Source organism: Mercenaria mercenaria, chromosome 17, assembly GCF_021730395.1.
Source record: "Mercenaria mercenaria strain notata chromosome 17, MADL_Memer_1, whole genome shotgun sequence".
Classification (NCBI taxonomy): Eukaryota; Metazoa; Mollusca; class Bivalvia; order Venerida; family Veneridae; genus Mercenaria; species Mercenaria mercenaria.
In genome coordinates this window covers 2,744,090-2,768,224 of record NC_069377.1, presented here as the reverse complement: position 1 = coordinate 2,768,224, position 24,135 = coordinate 2,744,090, and the positions used below count along the sequence as shown (strand labels likewise).

At 34.3% G+C, this 24,135-nt stretch overlaps 1 protein-coding gene and 1 non-coding gene across 4 annotated transcripts in view; both read left to right on the top strand.

Annotated features, from left to right (window-relative positions):
- Positions 1-22,196, top strand: part of LOC123536459 (uncharacterized) — a 49,826-nt gene extending 27,630 nt beyond the window's left edge. For 2 of the 3 annotated variants that reach the window (XM_053528776.1, XM_053528777.1), the window contains 3 exons: positions 17,553-17,639; positions 18,955-19,180; positions 20,223-22,196. In XM_053528776.1, the coding sequence (XP_053384751.1) occupies positions 17,553-17,639; positions 18,955-19,180; positions 20,223-20,282 (373 nt within the window). In that variant the 3' untranslated portion in view covers positions 20,283-22,196. The remainder of the gene's footprint in view (positions 1-17,552; positions 17,640-18,954; positions 19,181-20,222) is intronic. The other variant, XM_045319656.2, reaches the window with a different exon arrangement.
- Positions 8,905-8,976, top strand: Trnas-cga (transfer RNA serine (anticodon CGA)). The gene has a single exon. It is a non-coding gene; the product is annotated as a tRNA-Ser (tRNA).
- Positions 22,197-24,135: the final 1,939 nt, after the last annotated feature.

Below are 24,135 nucleotides of genomic sequence, written 5' to 3'. Positions count from 1 at the left end.
AGTAAATTACAACGAAGAAGCAATCCATCGTATATGATACAAACTCTTGCTGTAAATAAATTGAAGCAAACAACGCCAAGTAAATATACAAACTAGCGGTAAATGAATGTGTAATTGAACTATTTGTGTGTTTATCGGTGTAGGACTTACATGTATAAAAGATTTCATATTTTGCATTTAGATGTGTCTAGCTGCTTCTTTTACTTTTATATACATCTTCTTCGCTTTTGTATGGTAATTGAGCGTGATTTAAAAACCGAAACGGATTTGTGTGTGAACTAGAAAAGATAATAGGTAAGGGTAGATTTCTCGGAAGCACAGTGCACCACGAACACAACCTTGTGTATGAGCTAGAAGCTTACGTCCAATTAGTAATACCGGGTATTTTTCCAATAATTTTTCAGTTAGTCGCCCTATTTTGCAAAAACTATGATATAATAACTTAGTAACTTCAACGCATCTATCAATTGTCGCTTTAAAAGTATTTTATTTCAGTTGCATTATTAACGCTGCCCAGCGTTTTAACCCTTAGCCTGCTGGCGGCAAGTTATTTTGCCTTTGCGACCAGTGCAGACCAAGATCAGCCTGCACATCCGTGCAGGCTGATCATGGTCTGCACTGTTCGGTATTCAGTCAGTAAATTTTCAACAAACACCCCTTCGAATAATAAATGGTATTGCCCAAATTGAATGATGGATCATTCCATTTTAGAAATTTAGCAGGCTAAGGGTTAATCAAAGTAATATACATATGAGATAATAGTAGAAGAAAAATATTTCGAAACCCTATTGTAAAAATTACTTTAAATTCTTTCACATCTAAGAGTCAAGAGTCTGCAGTTTTAGTGTTTTGTAAAACGATTAATTTATAACTTTAAATTATCCTCTCTTTTTGTCTAATTTCTCATTGTTTCCTGGGAACAACAACACTTAGTAAATGTCACGTCCAAACCGACAATTTAATGTTCCAACCAATTGTTCACTACAAAAAATACCTGAATCGGTACAAGAAAGGAAGGAAAATTCCAACTGTGTAGCAAATAAAATGGTGTTGATTTATCACGCATCACTAGATCATGAATTGTTCAGGACGTGCTTGCCGACAAAATTTGCATCGAGACGTCTTAAAAACACCAAATTATCAGCTGAGTATAACGTTAATTTCTCAATTCAGTGTATAGAACTTGTCATTCTAGTATATGCACGTACATGTCAAATGAGTTTTACTATGTAGAATTATGAAAAATTAAAATATTGAAAATCATTTTCGAAATCACAAAAAGGTATACCCCACCCTTCAAAGTTTTTACAATCAACTGACTGCAGTAATGTTAGTCTTTATGGGTACGTTTCATTCCAACAGGATATTTCTATGACAAAACAACATGAAAAAAGAAATCACTTCTCACAGTAGTAGCACATTCCTTCTCTCGACATCGTGAAATGCAAATCACTTTTTAACGTCATTTCACAGCCGTCAGAGTTTTATTGTGTAGTTTGCAGTAGAGCATGCATAATTCACACAGGAAAATTGCAGTTGAACTAGAGTGATACATGCATTTTGACACTGGAAAATAAATGCATTCACGTAACTAAGAGTCCATTTCAGTTTGAACTTTCTCAGAGTATTTCGCTGTGAATACTTAATATATAGGTTGAATTTGGCAACGGACTATTTTCAGAAGGAACACTGTTGTATTGCAACACAGTTAAATATATGAAAGTGACATATCTCATTTTTGTTTTAGAGAGTCAAAATCTTAACAAAATGTATATAACAATTGGCTTCATGCGTTTTTGACATTTAAACAATAAACTCTTAATGATGAAAGCATTGATCATGCAACCGTAAATTTGTATATGTTATCAAACAGTAATGTTTTCACCAAGGCCTAGTTGTTCAGACACTATGTTGTTTAAAATCATGTAATGTAATTTTTGAACTGAGTCAGTTGGACAGGGCATTATTTATAATATGTACATCTCCGAGCGTAACATGGGAAACTTAACATGGCTGTAATTGAGTAAGTGCTTTTGTTTCGGATGCATCAAAATAGAATTATTTTCGGTTAGTTAATTTTTCCTAAATATAAATTAGTTCCAAGCAAGTGTGGTTCAATAAAAACCGCGAACAAACAAACAATGTATGGACATGCAAGTAAATATTTTTCGGATATATAACGGTCGTGGTGGGAAGTTGGAGATACTCCAATATAAACTGTATTTATTATCTTTTACTTCTTAACGTTGTGCGCTCACGGCAGATTTAAAATGATTACCGACACGATCACGCTAGCATGGCCTCGTCACGCTCCGAAAATAGGCTAATATAGAAATATATCGTTCACTGATTCCAAATTGGTTCCGTAGAATTTAACACGATGATAAAAGAGATGCAGGGTAAACAGGGTTTTCTGATATACTCAAATGTCTAACTTGTCAACCAAACCATTTTATCCCCGATGGCAGTACATTTCAGTGAACATGTTGGGCAGGGCATTACTTATACTAGTTAACCTATGAGGGACCTACTTTTGACGAAATGCTTTACTACATTTTCGATTGATTAATAATAACGTTAAGTGTATGAAAAATAAAACTTTATAAGACTTACTAAAGTTTTTATTTCATATGTTCATGGTAGGCATAACTAATTATATGTATCTATGAAAATTGTTGAAAATAAGACACTGTAAATCTCGGAAACAATGTGTGAGAATGTATGAGATAATTCATAACACATTAAATGATTTATATTTTAGCGTATTATTTCATCTATTTTTATCATTAGGAATTGTTTTGATATTGAATGAAATTGCATGTAGTAACTAGATGGCACATTGACACTGCGTAATTCAGCAACTGCTTTAAACAGTTTTTTTCCCCGATGAAGTAAGATAATTATACTCTTTTAAAAAATCTTGTGTTCTCCGCATAATAACATTATGTTCCATTATAATCAGTAATAATTAGCTGTAACAGTTATTTTTTCGGAATGATTGCAAAGTTCATGTCTCTCATTTGTGTTCTTCGCACCAGTTTTAGGAACTCTTAATTCGTATGAAACAAAACACATGTTTCATTTTTCCTTTCAGAATTTTATTACTATAATTTCCATTTCTTAACAACGAATCTGACTTTAGTAGTTAATTTTCACAACCATTGAGTTAGTTATAAAACTTATATAAGTAATGTTACTACACTGACGAGATAAAGAAACGCCTCATTCAAACTCGGTATACAATTTTTCGTTAACCGTGATTCAAAATTAGAAAAGAACAATTCCATTCGCAAATTAGATGCTTTACAAGAATTTATGGTCAATAAGAAATCATTTCATTGTCGCATTAAGCTTAAATCTTGAATTTTAATAGCCCGGTCGGAGAAATTGCATTAGAAAAATCAGTAGCGCGTGTGGCCACCTCTGCTAGCAACCACAGCAGCAAGGCGACGCCTCATAGAGCCGCACCAGTTGCGTAACAGATACCGTGGGATTCTGGCCCACTCCTGGTGCAGCGCTGCTACCAGTTCCCGGACGTTTGCTGGCTGGGGTTGACGTTGGCGTAACCGCCGTCCGAGATAATCCCACGCGTGTTCAATCGGATTGCAGTCCGGTGAACACGCCGGCCAAGGTAAAACATTAATGTTTCTAGCCTGTAGAAAGTCCCTGGTGACGCGTGCAACGTGAGGTCGCGCGTTGTCGTGCTGATAGACTAATCCTTGACGTTGACGGAATAAAGGGACAACTACATGACGTAATATCTGGTCGATGTAACGCCTGGCTGTGAGATTACCTTGGCAAACGACGAGTTGGGACTTAAACCTATGGTTGATTGCTGCCCACACCATTACTCCACCTCCACCGTAACGATTGTGCTCCAAAACGCAATTGTTTGCGTAGCGTTCATGGCGTCGTCTATAGACACGGATACGTCCGTCGGCGTTCCACAAGTTGAAACGCGACTCGTCACTGAACACTACGTTCTGCCAACGCTGGCCGCGATGGTTACGGGCCCAAATAAGACGTTGGTGACAGTGGCGTAACGTTAGAATTAGACCGCGGTAGGGCCTACGACAGGTAATTCCGCGTTCTCTGAGTCGATTTCTCACTGTATGTCGACTAATTGGACGTCCACGGTTACCTACAACTATACGTGACGTAGATTGCGCCGTCACAAATCTGTCACGTAAATGACGTTGACGTATATAATTATCCTGTCGTATTGACGTTACACGCGGTCTACCTGAACGTGGTCTATCGATAGACGTTCCCGTGTCTCTAACACGTCGAATAAGACGCACAGTTGTCGAACGAGAGACGTTAAAACGTCTAGCAACTTGTTCCTGCGTTCGCCCACATTCAAGCATAGCCAAAACCTGAGCCCTCTCTTCAGAATTCAGACTCGGCATTACGAAAACTAATGTTTTTTTTCAGAGAATAGCTGAAAATATGGTTGTGTGTCGTATTACACATGTACATGTGCAAAAATCGTTCAATCAAACCACATGGTTTACATGCACGGACTGCACGAGGAAATCATGACCAGGTACATGAAGTGAACAAATGGCTGAATGAAATCGCGCGAGTTTTTGTTCACTGTGTTTGTCGGTCAGAGTACATGTAGATTTACTACATTTCACAACAATTAAAAGCGTTAGGAAAAAAATAACGCCAAATTTCAATGAGGCGTTTCTTTATCTCGTCAGTATATATTTAAGAGTGTCACTTAAGCAGGTTATTTGGTGCGTGAGAGGTTTTGTGTAACAAATTTCACGTTCTACATATGGCTTATTACGGCTGAGTGGTTAAGGTCGCTGACGATTAATCACTTGCTCCTGACCTGTGTAGGCTTGAAATCTAGCTTGAGGTGTAGAATTCCACAGATCTTCCAAGGTACCAAATGAGTAAAAGGGGTTTTCAACACCATAGTCTTGAAGTTAAATTGTGTCAGTTTGACTATAACCTAGTAAAAAATGTGGCAAATTCATTTTTATTGCTTTAATATTATTCGTTCTTGGGGCCTGCAGTATCAAGAGACTGAGTATCTTCAGAGTTATTTAGTGTTGTTGTATTTGTTAAATTGTACGAATTGGATTTATGCGTAGTGTTACCATTATATTTCAAATTTACCCTCCAGTCCGGTGAACAAACAAATTGTCGCTAAAAATTAGAGTTTAGCTCTCGTATCTGCAACATCCTGCTGCAAACAAATCAAGGGGTTACATTTTAACTGCTTCGATAGCCAGGTGGTAGAGCACCTAATAGTGTATCTCCTTTTGAAGAGTATTCAATTCTTACCATAAACCTACTTTTGACTTAAATTTTTCGAGGGGGCATAGGTTCAAGCCCCACTGGTATCAAATTATTTTCCTTATATTCCCTTTTTCTAGTAAGTTTTTACTTTTTTCAAGACTTACTATTGATTTATTTTACAAACTTGAATTGTTTTTATTTGATTATGAGCATTTTTCTTTGCTGTTCAGAGTGAATTTACCTCTGAAACAGAAGGGTGCAGAGTTAGACATCTTTAAAAATACTGAGTTCATTGCGGTAAAAGTTATCTATTTTGCCTCAACTCTTTAGATTACTTATTGTGGAAGAAATGTAGGTAGGTTTTACTTTTCCCCCATGCTTATTTTTGAATGAAGTTTCAAAGTTTTTATACTCAATCAAAAATTAGATTCTGACAATGAAATATTTGTTAGACATTTCTTGTTTTTATATAAAGAACGTTACGCTTATCTACAGAACATTTCTTTCATTCTTAACAGTTTTCATACAATCACCGTAAAGCGTAATGTATCATTGTCAACGTTATCATAATTTGGTCCGATTGAGGCACTCATTTCAAGCAATATAAAGAAAGAATGCGCATGAGAGAGTTTTTGATATTATAAGTTTTGAAGCTCGTTTATTTGCAATGAGAATATTCTCAAAAGAAAGATCCCTATCTCCATATTTCGATAAAAGCTTGATTCCAGACCAATGTTGAAAATGAACCTAAAAACATTGTTACGAAATCAAATTATCAAAATCTTATTAACTTTAATGGTGCTGTGCCATTTTCAAAATTACATTGTCGGCCCGTATGTAACACTGAGTAATTACGTTCTCTGTTCCATCGATTTAGTGATTTTTATTTAAAAATCGTTTCTCAACAGATGTCGTATTATGTAATTAACCCTTACGCACCTTAACGTTTTTCTTTATTAGTCAGATGTTTTGGCTGTTCTTAGGTTTGAAATGTCAGGATTCGTGTCAGTCACACTTACAAGATATTTCGTTTGATGAATTGTAAAATAAAACATTGACTTCTTGTGGAAATTCATTTGTAGCTTACCGATACAGAGGCTCAGGATGAGCTATTGTGATGGGATGGACCTGTGTCTATCGTGTGTCGCCTGTCGTCCGTCGTCGTTAGTTTTCACCTTTAAACATCTTTTTTTCTCAAAAACTGCTGGATGGATCAAACAAAATTTGGTCTGTAGCATCCTTGTTAGCTTCATTCTCATGTTTGTTCAAATGGTTTCGCTTGACTGACTTCAGAGGCCACAAGAGCTGAAAATAGAAAAAAAACCCCACTTTAATTGTCTTTTGCTCTTGAACCACTTGCTGGATCGTCAGCTGACCTGGTCTGGGCATCCTTGTAAGGTCCCCTCTCAAGTTTGTCCAAATGATACCGCTTGACTGATAAGGGTCACCTTAACTTGGTCGGAGCATTTTTGTAAGGTTCTCACTCAAGTTTGTTCAAATGGTACTGCCTGACTAATTAGGGGTCGCCTGAGTTAAAAATTAAAAAGCCTTTAAGCACACTCTTCTTATGAACCGCCTGCTAAATCTTCAACAAATTTTGTATGGAACATGTCTCGTATTTGTTCAATGGTTCTGCTTTACTGTTATTAGTGGCTGCCAGGGCTAACTTACTTTCTAGTCGAATGTTAAGAAAAAACAACTTCACTATTACTAATCTAAATTTTAGTACTGGTAATTTCTCTTAAAATAAAACATTCTGTTTTTAGATACAGTTAAAGTGACAATATTATAAACCCTTAACCTGATGATGATGTACCAAATGAAGAGATAATGTGTTTCGTTTTCCTTCATGTCTATAATTAGAATGTTCCTGACCTTCCATGCAGATAGAGAACTCTACTTTTGGCCTCTTTCTTCTTATTAAGTGTTTTTGAATTAGGAAGGTCGTCCAGTTCAGTATCAATTAAGTACATACATGTATCTCTGGGTAATGAATATGAAGATATTACATACCCGTCTGTGTGGAAAAATATTTTCCCAACATGAGTGAAAGAGGAGAATGTCAAATCGAGGTTCTCGAGGTTTCTTGTCTATGCTACCTTAGCGGTTAGTGAATACACCTGTCTGACATAGAAAGGCCACCTGTCTGACATAGAAAGGACACCTGTCTGACATAGAAAGGCAGAGATAATTATTTTCTTGATTTTGCAGTGTAAACTATAAAATCGTGCACGTTTCTAAGACGTCGTTGTTTGACACAATTCAGCTTTGATGGTACCATAGCACTGGCACACAATTCAACCTAATTCGTCGAATAATCTTACGAATATTAAGGCAACTGTTTTTATTAATAGTAAATATATACATAATAGCAATACTAAGCTAATACACAATGTCCATTCCAGTTATAATTGATATCTATTTCAACTGAACAATATCGATTTTTTTTTCTATTTGGGAATCCCCAATATAACCACAACATACAGTTACTACTTTTCCATTTTTAACTCAAAACATATCAATAAAATTCAAAGAAGCAAAAATCAAACGAAACTGTTTTTATTGTTTTTGTTTTTTAATATAGAGGTGTTTTTTTTCTATTATTGAGTTTGTTGTCAAAACATCTAAATGAAAATATTTTCTTTTTCTATTTGTATGAAAAATCGTCTGTCTCCAAATGACAATTTACAGTAAAAAACATTTTATTAATTCGTTCAAAGCTGTTGTCTTACTGTTTTGCAAAGCAAAAACTAATGTTAAAACAAATTGACTTTACTCTCCCAGCCACTTTATTTTCGTACAATTACCGTTTTTATTCGTTTTATAATGGTACATCCTGCTCTTGTTTCTGATGACGTCGAACATATTCATTATTGTTTTTGTTTTTCGTTGACGCTGCTGTTTCCCTGTGGGGTTGAAACAAATCGAAAATCTTCGTTTTTCACAGCTCTGATCAGGAAAAAATGTTTAGAGTCTTTATTCCTTTCCCAAAAACGTGTTAGTCGGGTTAAATTCCTCTTAAATTGTGAATTTCAGTTAATAAACAAACAGACACTTATATTTTTGTATAATTAGAAACATTAATTCACTTAAAGGTAAACACAATGTCTAAATGTGCACTTCTTGTTGTTCTGCTATAACTTTTTTAATTTGAAACAATACACTTTTGATATTTACAACATGTACTTTGGAGGACTGTTCACTTTGTAATGTTTGGAATTAAAACCTGATATACCGTTTTTCCATACCTGGCCATGAATTGTGGGTATACGATGCAACCCTCTCCCTAAAACCCTGTAAACTGACATAGATGATCATGGAAAGTGATAAAAAACAACAAACTACTTAGTTACAAGAGCCTTGTCACTAAAAGAACATATTTTTTGTTAAATTGCTACATCGAGAAAGGGACAGATACTTTGTATGTTGAATTATCATAGTGAACAGGTGTGTGAACTTCAAACTCTTGCTGAGATACTCACAAACTTAACCATAGACAAACATTGCTAAGTTGAAAAAGGGACATATCTTTGTAAAAAAGCAAAAACGTGTTATTAAATGCAAGCCTTACATTAAATTTCAAAACATCAAGGTGAACAAGTAAGTGTAGTTTCATGTCAAACTTGACCACTTATAAACAAAAATCTTACCGCCTCGGTAGCCTAGTGGTAGGGCGTCCGCTTCGAGTGCGGGAGGTCATGGGTTCGAACCCCGGCCGCGTCATACCAAAGGCGTAAAAAATGGTACTAGCAGCTTCCTCGCTTGGCGCTCAGCATTAAGAGGATAGTGCTAGGACTGGTCAGCCCGGTGTTAGTATAATGTGACTGGGTGGGGTATCATGCCACATGCCTACGTCGTGATATTCCAGTGAGGCAGCACTATAAAGTTGGGCATTGTGCTCACTGCTACAAGTAGACACCGTCGTTTATATGACTGAAAAAATGTTGAAAAGACGTTAAACCCGAACACACACACACACGCATCTGCACATTAATCATTGACTAGATAGTGAATTGGTTGCCAGTCTTATTGACCAGAAAGTGACCGATGTGCCAAATCATACAGAAGAAAGTGGCCAATGTCCCAACTTACTGACACAAGAGACGGGAAGACATGGTAATTGAGAACCCAAGACAAGTCAAGAGTCTAAAACAGTGAAGTACCCATAAAGAGACATAGAAATGCTTCAAATTAAGTAAAACACCTAAAACACTTTTTGGCAATGAATTCAAATAATGAATACAACAACATTTTACATAGGTTGCTACAAATATGATATAAGTTTATCTTTTTTGCTATTTCTCTTGTCAGATATACATTTTATATACGAGTTATTTCTTAATGCAATTATCCTCACTGGCAGAAATCGTCGCTATAAAGCGAAAGTTTAATTATTTGCAGTAACAACTTTTTATTTTTAAAACTTGAAAGAAATTGATACAATTTTAACTTTGTGTATCTCTACATGTACCATTTTGTATTAATCATTTAAAAAAAAAGTAATTGAAAATAATAATTCTGATTCCATTAAACACGTATTAACTTTAAATGTTTTGCAAGGTAAATTAAGAGAGTTTAATCTAGTATTCTTGTCCTTTGTCTTCTCACATTTATTTATAGTCTATATTTGTTTAATATATATCCTCTTTATATAATATTATGTAATATTCTGTTGAAATGTACTGTTCAGAAAAATCCTCTCATATTTACGTTAATTTCGTTAAAAAAACTTTTTTGTTCAGTTGCGATTGATTTTCGTAATGTATTTTGTTCAGTTCACTCTAATAAAAGTTTATTGCTCTTTCCTTACGTTTTTATAGTGAAATGTTAACTGCTTCATAGTTTTGCGTAATTAGTAGTAAAAAAGCCTTCCTTTTTTTCTAGGTCAGAAGGTAATTACATTAGTGTTCTGAAATTGGACATTAGCTAAATTTCATACTAAAACTGACAAAACTACACGTGTTGATAAATTAATGTAGCGACAAACTAAACACGTTAGTTTAAATTTATAAAGATGTATATGACCAAATATTTTATATAATTAAAATGAATTAACTGTGTGTGTTAAACTTAGTGACTTTAACCGTTCCAATAATGGTTTATGTTATAAATAATGAATTTAATTGTTCTGATTATAGTGGATGCTATATCTAACGAGTGTGTTTGTGCTATTATTGGTGTTTGATATCAATATCTAATGAATAAAACAGCTATTATAACTCCTGTGTCTGGTACCCTTAGGTATCCCACTTGATAGGTAAAATTGCCTAATACCCCGTGTTAGAGAAATTACATTGAGTAAATTGAAACAGCAATCGATTATTCAGAACACCTGTACTTGATCAGTATTGACTAAGAAAATCATTTTATTAACTTATTACACTTAAAACAAGCGTAAAAGACAATTAAGACCTGTTTGGATTTGAATGAGCACTGATTCAAATAGACAAGCGCACATATATTATGGGAGGTGCCGGCAACAAATAACCAGATACCTCTTTGCATATGTTCAATTAAAAACTATTCCGTTTCAATGTAATCGCAGCATTAAAAGGAGGCAAAATGTGTCTTACATGAACAGACTCAATCAAACCGAGTCTGCAATTTTCACTGTTTGCCTTGTTACCGGTGCTTCCGATGGATCTACTTACAAATGGTAAAATTATAGGCAAAGGTCACTTGTAAGCATTTGCCACAATTTTCCTTGAGTAGAAACATTTTTTATTTACTTACTAACGATTGAGCAAATAACATGCCAGTAACACATTTTTTTTAAGTATGGTAGGTTAGTGTTTGTGTGTTAGATATCGAACTCGAACATACACATCATGGACTGGAAGGGCAGAAAGCACTAGCCCATTGGGAGGCCATACGTCCGGAAAAATAGGAAGAGACATATGCTTTTTCGTCATGAGAAAGTCTTAGACCGCCGTGTATAAATGAAATACTGTTGTACATTCCCCACATTCGTCCCGCTCTTAAAAAGTAATTCTCTCTTTTTTTGCGGAGTACATCCACCACAATAAACACCTCCGTAAAACAAGTGTGATTTAACATTTTAAATATGTCGAAAGTCCAATATTTTAAACAAATATCTGCCCTAGAATAGTGAAAGCATTACTAATTTAATCTACTAATTTAATCAAACAAACATTCGTGATAACGTTATAACCCTGTCGTCCATGGCAAATTATCTTAAAATATAAACGACTTTTTTCTACAAGGACGTATGAGTGCTAGCCGGGCATTAGGTTTGCTTATCTCCAAAGTGAAAGTGATTGGTGGCGTACCGTACAATGTTTTTACTAAACTCTATGAATCGTTGGTTTGGCCGGTAATAGCTTATGGAGCAGCCATTTGGGGACACACATCGTTCTTCTGTATAATGGCAGTCCAGAACAGAGCAATGAGGTTTCATCTTGGAGTTGGCAAATATACTCCTAATTTGGGTATTTCAGGAGAAATAGGTTTGACTGCAGTTTTTATTCGTCAATGGAAAATTGTGGCTAATTACTGGGCCCGGTTATCTACCACCAATTTTTCAAGAGTAAACAAACGGATAGCACTATGGGCCAACACCAAGCCTGCAAATGGTAAAAATTGGTTTACCATTGTGATCTTGCACATTATTCTGAGTTAACTAGACCGGTCTCTAAGTATGATATCGTTATACATGTTGATTTTTTTATGTTTAATCAGTACAAAGTTGAGTAGTTAAATAAAATAAACTCTAATAATGGTACCTCTGGTAGAGGTGGAAATAAGCTTAGAAACTACTTTACTTTTAAGCAAGATTACTGTGTAGAGAATTACTGTACATCTATTATGTCAAGGAGTCATAGATCTGTATTATGTAAATTAAGGTGCGGAGTTGCCCCACTACGAAGATACGAAGGTCTGCCTGTTGACGCTATTGTCCATTCTGTAGAGTCAACAAAATTGAAAATGAAAATCATGCATTACTATAATGTAGCATGTATAATGATCTGAGAAATGCCCTTTTTGAACAAGCCGTAGTTTCTGCTCCAAATTTTTTGAACATGTCTAGTGGTGACAAACTTAAATATTTATTCACAGATAATGGTATATCAAGAAGTTTAGCCAAAACCTGATTTTTAAATCTACAAAGGAGACAATTTTACTTATGTAAAAAGTCATTCTGTTTTTTTTTTACGTAAACTAAGTACAGCACCTTTTATTATACTTGAGAAGTAACTGCTAATAAGCCATCCTCGATCTAACTGAGGTTGAGCAGTAATTTTAGAACACTTCTTAAGTTTGAGTTAGTATTGACTTTTCAGTTTATCTTAAAGTATGTACTTATATAAATGATGTATATTGTATTAAATATAAGAGCCTTTGTGATAATTTTAAAGTTGATGATTTTTATAGCTGTATATAATAGTCTTTTGTAATTCCGATTGGAATGGCCATGTACATTGTGCATTGCTTGTAATATTAATTTAACTTGAATGTATATGGATTAGACTTTAATAAAGAAATATATATATACACATGTATCATATAGATGTTATATAATTAAATTAAAGTGCTTTTAATCGGCCAAAATTTGAATCGCTTTCTTTTTCAATTTCTTTTACTAGTGTTAGCTAGAGCCTTTATTTTTTATTCTTTTTAAAACAGACTTAGCTAACATCTTTAATAGGTAAAAGAGTTTTAAAATATAAAAAAATATGTTCTCAATTTTATCAGTCATTTTTATGATCATATAATAGTGTGTACATTGAATTTGCCATCTTATTTAAGTAATAAGCTATGAGACAAGCTTAATACAGTTTGTTTTCTATATATATGAATCAGGTTAAATAGTTCTTATGAATTCTACATAGATTACATAGATTAACGGCGAAGAGTAAATGAAGCTAATGGATTGCAGTCTCATATAATTTGTAAATAAGATTTAAAGACTAAAAACAACTAATTAATGGTCAAAATTAGTTTTATCCAGTTTATATTCAAAATCAGTGGTAACCGGAATTATATTTAAAATCAGTGGTATCCGCGGTTAGGTTCATGATAATCAAAACAGTTCCCTTTTTTAGACATATTTCAGCTATTAGTGGAAGAGTTCGGTATTAGTGACGAGACGACAAATAGGAAAAATCGAACTATTTGGTGTGACGAATCACTGTGATATAAATGAAAGAAACAAGCACAGAAACATTGATTGAATACAAAATGTACCTATAGACATGGATACGTCCCTCTTATAAAGGAAGCTATTTAGAGTGTGCATGCAAATCGTTTTTCGTGTAATACAGTTATAAATACTGAAACGTCCGAACAGATGTTAATTATGTATAGCCGAATGACATTCGAGAAGCTTTAATGCAATTTTGTCTATCTTTTACCTTACATTACAAAATCATGCTGTGAACATAAATATAATTATAGTCTGTTGCCAAAATAGAGCCTAAACCACAGTAACCACAAAAGTAAAATTTTAGAAACACTTTATTTAATTACATGCCATTTGTACGTCGATTTTTTTAACAGATTCTGTATCCTTATTAGTAATACAAAGGTATTTGAAGGCTCAAGTTTCATGTTTTTGTATTTTGTATTTGATACTTAATCTAATTTCGACGGTAATGAACATAATATTATTAGGAAATTTCTTTACATCCATTTTGAAACTGGTAGACAAATATTGATATGAACCCACGGGAACTGGCGATACATGAAATACCAAAATACTAACGAAATCTAGCAAAAACACTATGTTTCAAAATGATACATATCTGTCCCACATTTTACCGGATATACCGAAGCATTTTAGGTTAGAAGTTCAAACTAGATTACGCAGCTTACTTTCGAATACATAGGATTAAGACTCAAGAATCATTTTAATACATCTACAGTTGAAATCTGATATCTGTAATTTGCCTATCTCAAAATACCGGCTACATCGGAGATATGTTCATGTCTCGTTAAGAAATCACGTGCACAAAATATAATTTTATGTCAAAGTTCTGTAATCTTTTGAGATAACGAATCTCTTATCTCATGGAGTAACATTCTAACATTGGAATCGGTGAAAAGATATATCGCTGAGCACCGCATGGTTTGCAAATCCTTTGGAAGCTCAGTTTAACGGAGTTTGTTCATTTGTGATAATGAAATGTCCAGCACCCTCACGTCATCCCCACAGTTACAGGACCATTTTTAATGGAGTCCAGCTTAATCAAACATCAGTAGTAAGATACAAGACAAAGATGAATACCATACCAAATATTTGTCCTAAAGTCTACAGAATATTTAACTTATATTTCAAATATGTTTTGAATTCCCGTTCTGTCTCTGTTTTTCTATGTTATGACCATTGAATTTATGGTTATTTAATTTTTCTCTGTATATGAAAGACATTTTATTATAGCAAACGTATTTTAAGATTCATAATGTATGAAAACTTCACGTGACGTTTATCTCGACTGTAAAGAAAAACAATCTGGCTTAATTTGACCTGTTTAACTTCTCAATCAAAATAATCGATGTGCACACATTCTTACAGGCGCGTGCAATTATATCATGTTTTCAGATCATAAAATCATAAAACCGATAAGACAAAAAAAACTGTGTTAAAAAACTGTGTTGCTGTTCGTTTGATAGATCGATTTTCAGGTTAAACAATTTAGGATACAAATGAAATTGAATTGTAATTTATTTCATTTTTTCAAAATTGATGATTTTAAAGCTTTATGCATTTTTATGCCCCCGAAGGGAGGCATATAGTTTTTGAACCGTCCGTCGGTCTGTCAGTCTGTCTGTCCGCAATTTTCGTGTCCGGTCCATATCTTTGTCATCGATGGATGGATTTTCAAATAACTTGGCATGAATGTGTACCACAGTAAGACGACGTGTCGTGCGCAAGACCCAGGCCCGTAGCTCAAAGGACAAGGTCACACTTAGACGTTAAAGGATAGTGCATTGATGGGCATGTCCGGTCCATATCTTTGTCATCGATGGATGGATTTTCAAATAACTTGGCATAAATGTGTACGACAGTAAGACGACGTGTCGCGCGCAAGACCCAGGTCCGTAGCTCAAAGGTCAAGGTCACACATAGACGTTAAAGGATAGTGCATTGATGGGCGTGTCCGGTCCATATCTTTGTCATCGATGGATGGATTTTCAAATAACTTGGCATGAATGTGTACCACAGTAAGACGACGTGTCGTGCGCAAGACCCAGCTCCGTAGCTCAAAGGTTAAGGTCACACTTAGACGTTAAAGGATAGTGCATTGATGGGCATGTCCGGTCCATATCTTTGTCATCGATGGATGGATTTTCAAATAACTTGGCATGAATGTGTACCACAGTAAGACGACGTGTCGCGCGCAAGACCCAGGTCCGTAGCTCAAAGGTCAAGGTCACTCTTAGACATTAAAGGTCATTTTTCATGATAGTGCATTGATGGTCGTGTCCGGTCCATATCATTGTCATTCATGCATGGATTTTAAAATAACTACGCATGAATGTGTGACACAGTAAGACGACGTGTCGCGCGCAAGACCCAGCTCCGTAGGTCAAAGGTCCTAAACTCTAACATCGGCCATAACTATTCATTCAAAGTGCCATCGGGGGCATGTGTCATCCTATGGAGACAGCTCTTGTTGTAATTACCAACGGCGTTCGTTTTAACAATTTGATATCGCTTCAAATTATTATAGAATACTGGTATATCATCATCATCATAAAGTTTATAACTTGATAATTATAATGCATTAGGATAAATATCACATACAACACCTATGCAACACTCTTTATTGAACCAACATGTAAAGGAATTTTATCGCAATTTTAATTACGATTCTAGAATCATGATTAAAGTAAGGCATCTTGTCTAGCGTTGCAATCGCATAACATCAATATCATGACGTTAAAAAACAGTTGACCAAAAATGCTGAGAAGGCTTGCTAGTTTGCTTTAGACCCGAAAGAAGATGTTTCTAATCACATACATTTTGTAATTAGATTGCCGCTATTTTCCTGAACAGAACTTTGTCTTTGAATTTAACTTGTTATGTAGTTAATTTTTCACCTAATGTAGATGATATTGACAAATAATACTGTTAGGAAATTTCTACAGATCCAAAGCTTTGACATTCCCAACAAAATTACTTCATTACAGAACGTTAGACAAGCGGTGCTTTAGACGCATTGGGAATCGAACTAAAATTAAATACAGGGAAATGAGATCAAGTCTCTATAATGTAATTTCGCTTAGTTCTTCGTCCGTGTTAACCGTTGACGTTTTTTTCATAATTGTCGACAGATACTTTTAAAACACAATCATATTACACTAGACATTTACCAGAACAACTCTATGAGATTTTTGTGTTCCATAAGGATATACTTTAGAATTCGAATTTCGCTCAGAAGCATCCACCAAAATAAATCACATATTTTTTGTAATGTGACAAAGTCAGTTTAATGTTTATTTTTTGGAGGTTTGCAACACAACATAAAAGAGGTATTTTACTTGCAAAGATTGTTTTTGTCATGAAAAAATTTATGTAAATGTCAGCGAATAGATTTAACATTTGGCACAACATAACGTCTTTAGTTTTTACAAGAGTGTTTCTATCTGGTTGGAGACTAAACCTAAATTCTCTTTACTCAGTTGCAACAACCGGTAAATTGATCTTAGTTATTGTGTGAACACAGTTTGTAAAACATTAATCCTATTCGTATCATTTCTGTCATTGGTGAGATAGAATTGTAATTTATTTAAGGGTAAATCAGTAATGCATCTAAAAGACTTAAACTTGTTTTCTTTGATTTTCTTTGATTTTCCGTTACTTTGACTCATATTTATAAGCAGCTGATTGCTTTGTAAGAATATTTCAGTTTATTAATTTGTCTGTGTGTCTTTAATCTAAAACATCACATTGGTGTTTGTTGAAAAATTTCACTAAAAAATATGTAAAACTTCTTGGTTTGATGTTTGCATATTTTACCTTTAGAATCACTGATCACTAAGCAATAACAAAACCATTGTAATTACGCATGCTTTTTCATGCCTAGAGGATCTCAATTGAAGGAGATGATGAAAAGTGCCTCGTCACCTGAGCCTACCATAAAGTTTTTAACTAGGATCATTTATTTTTGTCTCAAATAACTGTTATGCTAATTATTTTCGGTTCCAGACGTTGATGCAGTTAACTATACATATATCTAACCGAAATCTGTGTCTTACATACACTTCATATAATAGTGTTTATGCGATATCATTCTTTTAAATTGGAAGATGTTATCAGCATGTCATATCTATTTCAGATATTATCCTTTCGCTCCAAAATGCCTGGGCGTTGCAGCTAAAAGAAGTCCATCAAGATCTGATATATACCAAAGTTTAATCAACAAGTAAGTAGACATAAGATTTGATTTAAAAGGTGAGATGTAGAACATCAATCAGTGTTACTTCTTAAAGTATTTATACGGTTACCTTAAACACCAAAGTACGAAAGAAGCCGGATAATTTGATAACCGGATAATTTGATAAACACTCGCTTCTTCTATTTACGGTGCAATACTTGTCTCTGAATTTTTCGGTATAAGATTGTTTAGTGTTTTAGTAGCTGTGTTTATTTAAAGACTGTAAGTCTGGCTTATAGAAGCAAATATGTTGCGGATTATAGCCTACTGCAGTAACAAGACCATTAAGTACTTGTACATACTTCATACGATGAAGGAAAATATTTTCTCTGAAGATTTAAATGAGCATACATCTAAAATCAAAGATACATTTGATTTGTTGTAATTGAATGTAAAGAAGAAGTAAAATAAGGTAGTTTAGTGAGTTCAAGGCAGTATTTGTTAAATTAAATATAAACGCTTTGGTGATCTAAAAATTAAGTTGATTGACTCTCAAAAGCGTAAATCATGCAATATAATTATGTTTGTTTTCTTTATTGCTTAGTTTACAGTGTTCCTTTATGTAAATATTGTTTGGGTAATCATCTTGACTGAGTGAAACCCTAAACACCAGTTATATTGATCAACAGTTTACGTTAAACAATAAGCTTTAAAGTGAAACGCTAAGACGACATTCTTAAAAATGTCTTTTAAAGAGTATTTATTGATTTCGTAGATTACGAATCAACAAATTTTTGACTAGCCAACCCGCTTCGCCAGGTGAGGAGAGTGCAAATCTATATATTCATGGGTTAGGGCTGGCCGCATGTTCTCCGTGACGATTTCTTAATAACTCTTTGTGTCTGAAATTTCCGTCCTCTACCTTTAATGCATACGGGGTTGACAGTTACATCAGGAGAATCGGAAAATACTGGTATAGAATCAAGAAACACCTGTGCCGTTATTAATTTAAATACTGTTGAAAACATTGCTAACGCAGGTATGGCAACAAACAAACAACATGTTTGTGTTTTTCCAATTATCAAAAGGCCCTGTAAAAGTGTCAAAATCACGTGTCCAATTATCGACACTCCTGTCCATATATATATATATACGTGCTTGTCTTCCTATCAAATAAAGTTTTTAACTTTCCAATCAATGATAGCATTGACTTGATCTAGACTTTTTAAACTTCATTTCTTGATCCTAACTTATCGACGATTAGCATTTTCTCTGCGACTTATGTCTTAAGCTGGATACTTTGAGGGAAAATATTTACTTGCAAATTCAATGTATAAATATCATTTGTGTCTGTTACTTTCAGAGTTTTAGCAGAAGCTGTGGAGGAAAACTTATCTAAAGTGAATACACTGACATCTACACAACCAGATTTGTATGATGATAAAACGGCAGCATTGAGCAAACTAGCCACAATGGTCCTAGCGGCCGAGAGAAAACATGATGCTAGAAATGCATTTACGGTGAGTGAAAAACGAGCCACAATGGTCTTAGCGGCAGAGAGAAAACATGATGCTAGAAATACATTTACGGTGAGTGAAAAACTAGCCACAATGGTCTTAGCGGCCGAGCGAAAACATGATGCTAGAAATGCATTTACGGTGAGTAAAAAACTAGCCACAATGGTCTTAGCGGCCGAGAGAAAACATGATGCTAGAAATGCATTTACGGTGAGTGAAAAACTAGCCACAATGGTCTTAGCGGCCGAGAAAAAACATGATGCTAGAAATGCATTTACGGTGAGTAAAGTACAGGCTGATTTGACTCGATCAAGCAAGAACGCAAAATTTCTGAACTGCCTTGATATTTGAAATCTCTCCTGTATAATCGGACCCTGAAATGTATTTTTGTTACTCTGCCTTGTGTAAAGTCTTTGAATATACGCATAATTGCAATTTTATACATGTATTTATTTGTAATCATTGCGTGTGTAATTTTGGAACATTATAGGGATTAGTAGACTTGTTAAGTGCACAATTTACCGAGTAGAACCCTCAAATAGTGTTTAGCCACTGGTCGTTCAAGGGCGGTGTCCCACTAAATGTTTTAATTTATTTGTTTTATCACCGTTGTCTGTTCTACCTTATCTATGTATTTTGTATGTATATTGACACATCTATTCATACGCTGCTAAAGGGTTTCGGGTTGAGGGAAAGGCAAGGGTTCGAAACGTATTGTGCATTCTTTTTTGTATTTAAGAAACGTTCTCAAATGTTTAATCTTTGCTGCAATATGTTGTCGTTCACGATCAAGCGAATGACAAGTCTAGGAAATAAAATTGGCAAAATTAGATACAAAATTAAGTGAACATAAACTTTCGGTGCTATAATTTAGAATAAATCACTCACAGTTAAAAACTTTTACTAATAGTTGTAACAAAGATGAATGAAAGTTCATTGCACTTATGGCTTCATGATGGTTGAGTCTTCTATGGAAAAAGTGGGCGGTCTATATTGTAACATCGTAGAGATATGAAAGGACGAAAGGGTATGAACAGGAAAGAATCGAATTCGTACGATGTAGTAAAACAATGGTCACTGTATATGATCTTTAATATACATTTTTGAACTTCAGGACACAGAAGACACGTGGTCACAGCAATTTGGAGATTACGAAAGTGGTAGAGGCATTTAGTAAACCCATTGAATAAAAGGGAGACATCCTTATGAAAACAGACTACAATTTACATTTGAAAAATTCCTAAACAATAGATACTAAGTGTTATTAATGAAAACACTAAATGTAAATACTTTCGGGTATAATTTCATACTTTGTCCTAGACTATGTGTTATCTATCTTTAGACGTGACCTCAAAAGTATAAAGTTTTGATATTTTGCTTTGTCTTGATTAAGTTGTAATAAGATGTACACCTTTATTATAGCTATGATAAGAAACGACAGCAAGTATGCACGAACTAACCTCGTACACAAATATTACCCTGAGGAATATTTTAGAAAAAAGTGCAATTTTTAAACATAAACGACGAATACCAGTATCTGTCATTCACAGACGAATAGCAAACCTTGCTGTTGATACTCGACAAATCCATTGGATGGATGTTAAAATACTTGGAATTGGTTGCGCGGATAAAAAACTGTTAGCAGTAAAATGTTAACTCAACATGATGTAATTCCTCAATATTAAGGAAAAGTTTAATTTTCGAAAATCTAAACGACGAAATATTAGTCGTTTATTGTTATTGTTAAAACGTGTCTCATGCATTTGAACTGATAATTAGACAATGCAGATTTTACTGTTTGTCTTGTCATATGTATTCCATTAGTATCAAGATGTGGTCGGCTAATGCTATGAGGACGATATGATTTAAATGGAAGCAAAATAATGTTGAAAGTGAAAAGGGCAGTATTTCAATATGCTGATTCAATATGTTGCAGTTTTACCTCAAATACAAAGGGATCAATATGCTAAACATTTAAAGGAATCAACATAACAAGTTGTTAAGAAAAACGCTTCTTAGTTTTGGCTGTTATGAGGATTGTAATAAAATAGCAACACCTTGAAAGCTCTAGGACATTGGATTTATATGATATCATGTCATAGATAAAACATCAAAAGGACGGTTTACTTCACTGGCTGTCATGGATGAACAGAATCAATCTGTGTTGATATATGTATATACTGTCAGACGAAACATTTGGATACATTTTTTATTTCGGCACTCGAATCCATTTTAGACTATCTGTATGACTAGATATTTCTGCAATTTTGTTTATCAAGTGGCGTCTTTCCTTAAATTCAACCAAGTAAAGCTGAATAAACTTCCAAGTCATCTAACGCCAGAAACAATTAGTCGTTTGCCATTATCATTTATATTGCTTCGGGCATATTTTATTGTAAAATTAGGCATACCTTCAGCTATATGTAGTCATTCCGAAATTGCACATGTCAGCAAAATTGTAGGACCTTTATCAGCCTTGTTATCTCACAAAAATACGAAAAAATATGTTAAATTGAAAGACGAGCAAGTTTCTACATCAGAGAAGAAAATATTTACAAACGTTCAATATTTCGTCACACTCTTATTTGAAAAAAGAGAGATTTGTGATATTAGAGCATATTGAATGTTTGAAAACTAAATATAAGACTGCATAATTTGATAGCATAAAGGATTGTCCAAAACATATGTAAAATTTAAAATGTATTATTTTAAGCGGTTTTAAAGGTTTGGCGGAATATCAAGATTTGCATCCGAACATTTATTTATTTATTTTATCACATAATGTGATGTAAAATCTATCTTTGCCTATACAAAGATATGCATTACATTTATCGACGTACAGTAACAAGTTACTGGAGGACTTAAATATTTTATAACAATGTTAAAATCTGTTTCATTGGAAAACATGTAAACACAAAATTATTTATATATATATATTTGATGATATACATCTTTTGACTAATCATATCATAGCAAAATGACAATTCTGGCTTCAGATAATATAGTCTATGATATTTATAAATTTCATGTAATACTATTTCTGTATATCTTGATTACTGAAATAAAATTGGGTAATTACGTTTTCCAATTATTTCTTGATTTGCTTCATGAATGCCCTGTTCAGAACTCCTACTTCCAGAATGTGATTGTCCATAAAGCATTCTATATATGAGCCGCGCCATGAGAAAATCAACATAGTGCGTTTGCAACCAGCATGGATCCAGACCAGCCTGTGCATCCGCGCAGTCTGGTCAGGATTCATGCTGTTCGCTAATGGTTTCTCAAATTCCAATAGGGTTTGAAAGCGAACAGCATGGATCCTGACTGCGCGGATCCGCAGGCTGGTCTGGATCCATGCTGGTCGCAAAGCCATTATGTTGGTTTTCTCATGGCGCGGCTCATATTTGTTTTCAAATAAATGTGCCTTTTAGTCCTGGAAATGTTTCCGTATTTCACCCTTATGGTCCGCGTTTTTATCAAAACAGACATGTATTCAAAGAAATTCAATCATTTAAGTATAATAACTTAAGCCAATGAACATATATAACAAAAACAGATCAAAATTTTACAGGTCTCATGCATTAGACAATGGGCTTTATTACCAGATATTGCATGAATATATTCTAAATTAATGCACAAAAGAAAACCCCGCATGCAAAATAGATGATTTTAACATCATACGAGTATCACATTCATTTGCCTTTCTATTCGCAAGACCAAACAATAATGTCAGAGAAAGACACGGACGTCGACGCAGTTGGCAAGATATGTTTAACAACGACCAAGTGTTGTATTATGTTGACACATTTGCAGAAAGAAATGTCTGCACGTTCATGGGAAGATTCAGTTAAATTTCAATTAAGAATGCTTGCTGATTTGCATTTGCTGTTAGCAGAAGACAAAGCAATTTCTTGAAACATTTTAATTGTTTGTTTTATTATACTTTCGTGTTCAGTGCATTAATTCAACAAGTTTCAGATTTCATTTGTGAAAGAACACGTTTAGAATTTCATTGATGCCTTAGTTTTCAAATTCAAAGAATCGCAATTTCCAGCTACAGTTAGAAACGTATATTATAACTACCATGTTTTAGATAATAAGGACTTCTACTTGCTATGGGCGATGAAGACTCCGTATGCCACCATACTGATCCATAGCATAATTAATGAAGCCAGATAACTTCCTCACATTTCGATCCAAGCAGGGCTTGAACTCACTGAGGTGTGTGACTTAAACATGACTCTGCTACTATCATGCTTAAAAAGTTTCTTTGCTTATGTCTGTTGGAACATCTGCATGTTTTACATTAATTTCAGCAACGATGACCAGGTAAAACGGCATTTTTATCAAGGAAAGACAATTGTCTCACACGAACAGAAGTGGACGACGAATTACGTATGATATATGTCTTTCGGAGAAATCAACACAGACAGATGATGCCTCACATGTACATTACCCTATGTACTTTATAAAACTTTTTAAGCTACGTTTCCAACATTTTCTCAAAAGCCAAATTTCTGCTCCGTCTCAAAAGAATAAAGAGAACGTTCAAGATTTCATCACACTCATGCTTAAAATAAAGCAGTTTCAATGATGTAAAGATAGTTTAGAAATTCAGACATTTCCGGAAATTGGCCTCTAAGGAGACTATTACCAACAAGCTGTGATAATCTTTCAACAATGCAATTGCAATACTCACCTTGAATGTTGGTCAGGAAGGCAAACAATTAACTGAATTCCTGCTTCTTGTCTATCCGTGCACAAGCTATGCATTAATATATATGAGCAATTACATGTCTGTTGTAAACACTTTACTTCAACATAAAAATGCCAGATCACTTAATTACAAAAACGAGATAAGTGTACCATTAAAAATGCATTCAAATTATATGTCTTTAAATCTTACGGATTGAAAACAAAACTCAGTTAGTCTAAGAGAAAAATGCATCAGTTGTACACGAGCACCTTTACATTTGTATAACAGTGAGTCTAAGAATAAATATTATGTTCATATCACACCTTTTTAT